This window comes from Sinocyclocheilus grahami, unplaced genomic scaffold (genome assembly GCF_001515645.1).
Source record: "Sinocyclocheilus grahami isolate Dianchi unplaced genomic scaffold, SAMN03320097.WGS_v1.1 scaffold134.1, whole genome shotgun sequence".
Classification (NCBI taxonomy): Eukaryota; Metazoa; Chordata; class Actinopteri; order Cypriniformes; family Cyprinidae; genus Sinocyclocheilus; species Sinocyclocheilus grahami.
In genome coordinates, this window is record NW_015505313.1 from 1,970,083 (window position 1) to 1,974,866 (window position 4,784).

At 43.4% G+C, this 4,784-nt stretch overlaps 1 protein-coding gene across 1 annotated transcript in view; it reads left to right on the top strand.

The window, feature by feature from the left end:
• Positions 1 to 4,784, top strand: part of LOC107590901 (MAM domain-containing glycosylphosphatidylinositol anchor protein 2-like) — a 192,126-nt gene that overhangs the window by 144,943 nt on the left and 42,399 nt on the right. Inside the window, exon 9 of the mRNA XM_016279849.1 lies at positions 2,944 to 3,213. Within this exon, the coding sequence (XP_016135335.1) occupies positions 2,944 to 3,213 (270 nt within the window). The remainder of the gene's footprint in view (positions 1 to 2,943; positions 3,214 to 4,784) is intronic.

Sequence of the window (4,784 nt, forward strand, 5' to 3'; positions counted from 1 at the left end):
AGAGGGCTCCAGTCCCCGAGTCTAGCCCAGAGAGGGCTCCAGTCCCCGAGTCTAGCCCAGAGAGGGCTCCAGTCCCCGAGTCTAGCCCAGAGAGGGCTCCAGTCCCCAAGTCTAGCCCAGAAAGGGCTCCAGTCCCCATGTCCAGCCCAAGGAGGGCTCCAGTCCCCATGTCCAGCCCAAGGAGAGCTCCAGTTCCCACGTCCAGCCCTAGGAGGGCTCCAGTCCCCAAGTCAAGCCCAGGGAAGGCCACAGTTCCCGAGTGAGGCTGGGCCTCAAAGGCCAATATTTTCCCCAAAGTATTTTTTGGGGGAGGGGTTATAGGGCTCCAGTCGTAGAGGCTGGGCCGAGGCCAAGGCCTCCACCATGGCCCCCTGAACTGTCTGCTCCTTCATGGCCCCCTGAACTGTCTGCTCCTCCATGGCCCCCTGAACTGTCTGCTCCTCCATGGCCTCCTGAACTGTCTGCTCCTCCATGTGCTCCTGAACTGTCTGCTCCTCCATGGCCTCCTGAACTGTCTGCTCCTCCATGTGCTCCTGAACTGTCTGCTCCTCCATGGCCTCCTGAACTGTCTGCTCCTCCATGTGCTCCTGAACTGTCTGCTCCTCCATGGCCTCCTGAACTGTCTGCTCCTCCATGGCCCCCTGAACGGTCTGATCCTCCATGGCCCCCTGAACTGTCTGATCCTCCATGGCCTCCTGAACTGTCTGATCAGCCATGGCCCCCCGAGCTGCCTGCTCCGCCATGGCACCCTAGTCTCCCTGCTCCACCATGGTGCCCGGATCCAGTACCACCTTGGAGGCGTCCCTGTTCCCGTCTAAGCCTGTCCTGAGGGACCTCCAAGGCGCCCACCCTCCCACCCCTTTGATGTTATATGACGCGAGGACGCGCCTTCCGGAGGGTGGCGTTATGTCATGCCATGGACTTTTCTGAGTGTTTTGTTTAGTTTCCTACATGTCCCGTGTGCCTTTAGATCTAGTTTTTCCATATTTGGTCTTCCTGTTCCTGCTCCCTGATTGTTTCCAATTTGATTCCAGGTGTGTCTCGTCTTCCCCTGATTAAGTTGTATACTTAATGAGTGTTTTGTTCAGAGTTCTTTGTCTGGTATTGATCTTCAATCCCTGTGTCCTACGTGTGGTTTCTTTGTGTAAATAAAATCTGTTATTATTCTGGATTCTCCATCATCTCCTCGCTCCGACGCAGTAGGCACAGCGTGACAGACCTATAATTAAAAGGATTAACACTGCAATCATCAATGAAAAAGCTTTATTTCAAGCACCGACTTTTTTTTAAAAAGAAAAAAAAAACAACCTGTTTAACACGAACTACGTTTTTTATTTATTTATTTTTTCACACTAGCCTATGTTCGGGCCACAAGAGAAATATTAAGGGAGTACATTAAAATATTTAGCTAAATACCGTTATCAGCATATGAAGATTCATCTCTGAGAGAATATGTGTTGTTAATGCAGCGTCAGATGCCGAAAGGTCCGTTATTTTTTACTTTCACTTTCTAGTGAACCGACTGAGATGAAGTTTGCACGTTGCTTGTGTGATATCCATTGCCATTGTCTTGCCTTCCTGGTTTAAAACAAATATTTACAATATTGCGATGTATCCAGCCACCCAACCCACCGACCCTTGAGTTCGCTGTTGGAGGCCGCAGATTTGCGCTATGCCACTGGACTCCGTCCGTTAGTTAGCCTAGTGCCCGCTCACTTTTGCCCAGACCCGCCCAAAAATAAAATTCTGGCTACGCCACTGGTCTGAATTACTGGACCGCATCTCTGTATAGCCTGTACTGTTCCATTCATCTACTGAAGACATCCTAGATAACCATGCAGATAATAAAATTTCAAGAAAAATTGTGAAATTCATTATTTTGGGAAGACGTTATTGCATGGCCATAGCAACCATTATGAATGACATTTTCACTCATCCACAACTTTTTGTGGAGATAATCAATTTCCAAGCTTCGGTGTATCAATATGTCAAATCATATATTTTTATTATAATACATTTTTATTTTATGTTATTTTATTTTATATATTTATTTTATTGACCAGTTGGTTAAAAGGCATTTTGAAAATGGCTCTGAAAAATTAAAAAAATGTGGAAAAAAAGGCTTTGAAAAAATGTGCTTGAAATTTTATCATCTAGGGCATTGAAATTAATGCTTTTTTAAAATGTCCTAATACATTTTGGGGCCACTGAAAATGTCCAAATGATAAATATTCTAGTTTACACAGATGGTGTAGTATATATGTGGTGGAAAAGAAAAAGCGGAATGTGTTGTGTGAATTCTGTGCATCAGGCTCTTTCTGTAAGAGCGCATGACTCTCAGCGGACATTAATAGAAGTGCTGTGCACTACAGTAACGGGAAGATTCTCCAAATCAGACAGAAAAAGTGCAAACGCTGTACAGATGCAGCACCCTTCTAAGGACATCATGTTATGTTTGATGATGCTCTCCCGAGGCTGTGCTCTCTGATGGTGTGCATCATGGTGTATGTGGGCACGTTGGCTCGCAACATGATGAATCACTGATTCATGACAGGTCACCCTCTTATGAGCAGATGAGTCAGCATTTTTTCCCCTTTTTTGCTGCTGTTTTGCTGCTTCACAGTGAGTATAAAACTTTCAAATCCATCTGTGATGTCTGTACAGCAGTAGCACAAAAACGCAACCAAAATGACTGCTTTTGCGGGTTTTGAGAAGACTTTGAGAAGCAACTTTGGTGGTTCCTGTCACTCACAGGCCACTATACCATAAAAAGTGTTGATTTTGTGAATTAATCTTTATTTTAATGCCGTTTTATTTCTTATTTATTCAGTTCATACCTCTCCAAATGAACAGGTTTCTCAGTTGTATTGGTTTTATTGACACAAGTAGACACCTGTGTAAATGCGTGCTTTGTGCCTAATAAGAATGTCTGTCCTTTTTCAGATCCTCCCACGGTGGAGCCGGTGTATACAGAGATCAGGCAGGGTCTGGGACGGCCGTTCTTACTGAGCTGCAGGGTGTTACGTGCACACCCCTCAAAAGTACTGGATTATGAATGGAAGCTGGGCACCAGACTGCTCACAGTGGGCCAGCTGCATACTCGGGATGAGACAGAATACCACGTAAGGGCCCTCAACCGTGAGGGCTACGGCGCGTACACTTGTGACATCAAAAATGAAGCAGGAGCTGGCCGATGTACTTTCCTTGTCACAGGTAAGACAGTTAAAATACATGTGCAATTTAAATAAATGCATTTGCAGTATAATTGTGTGTAGTTAGGAAGCGGCAGGTTACATTGTTATGTCTTTATGAGTGAGTCACTAAATGACCCAACCACTGTGATCCCATCCAGGAATGTAAAATGTGACTCTTTAAGATTTACTCACTCAATCGATTTGTTCAAAAACTCTAAATCATTCAGGAATGAAACAAGTTAACTGTCTTCATGAGTGAGTCACTGGATCATGCAGAGCAAGTACCGAGACTTGCTACTGCCAATACATCCACAACATGCTGCTGTGAGCATGTAAGAAATACTGCTGCTGCACATATAACATACAGTATATATGAAATAACCCCATATATAGCATACATGAATAACCCCGTAGCAGATCTATACAGGTGGAACTGGGGAAGATGAAGGGTTTCTGAATCACGTGTTGCAACTGCTACAGCTAGCACTAGCCAAGTATTTTAATGTTGAGAAGCAAGCTCATTGGCTGCTGACACAAAAGGAACCAATCATCGGCACCATGTGATAATGATGTCAGACTGCGCCATCTAGAGTTTTATGACAGAACTTTTGATTTAGTATATCATCTGGGTTTTTGAAGTTCACTTCTTCTTGGAAATGTTAGTTTTAACAAATTACTCACATTATTTATGCTACAAAATGGCTCAGAATACTTTAGTACATAAGTATATGAATTGGGACACATCTCTTTATTGAAATGTAGTCTAAATGGAATGTCACATTGAATAATGGGCTGAATATTATCATTGCTGTGATCAGGGTGCGAACTACGGGGGAGCTGGGGGGAGCTCGGCTCCCCTTAAAAAGACATGGGCTCCCCTGAAAACGTGATTTGTGAAATTTTGGGTGATCTCAAAAAATATTAACAAAGTGTTATTTTGACGTGCAATTTAAGTTTTGTGTAATGTGATCATCGTGGATTTTTATGTGTAAAATTGCAAAAATATCATTCATTCATGCATGATGGTGATTCAAACCTAATTCACTTCAATAAAGATAGCTATACATGCTATTCTTGTCATGAGCATCAAGGTGTGGGGGCGCTGCGGTGCAAATTCCACTCATGTTTAGTAGCCTACATGTTAACTCAAAGATTCGTAGAAAAAATTTTAAAAAACGTTGGACTCTGTGGTCGATTCTGTGTTAAGGTAAGGCATGTTATTCGCAATTATGTGTTGTGGCTGGGGTGTTATAGGTCTGTGTGACTCGATGGCTTAGGCCTAATTGAATGGAGGAATTATGGTATTCTTCTGTAGCCTGATGACGAGTAACTTTACGTTAACCATTGTTCATGTGAACTCAAAGACAGCCTGATGCTTTGTTTATAGACTATTTGTGGGTGGCTGTTTGTTGTTTCACCTATCAATTTGTGTAAATAAAGTATAATAGGGTAAATCATGTATAGTGATTTATCCTATATAGTGCTTGCATAAAACAAGTAGTGCGTACACTTGCAGCTGTTATGTATCTTTGTATCATTGTATTTGTAAGCTCTCTTTTGAGGCACGTGCAAGCGCACGGACCCCCCACC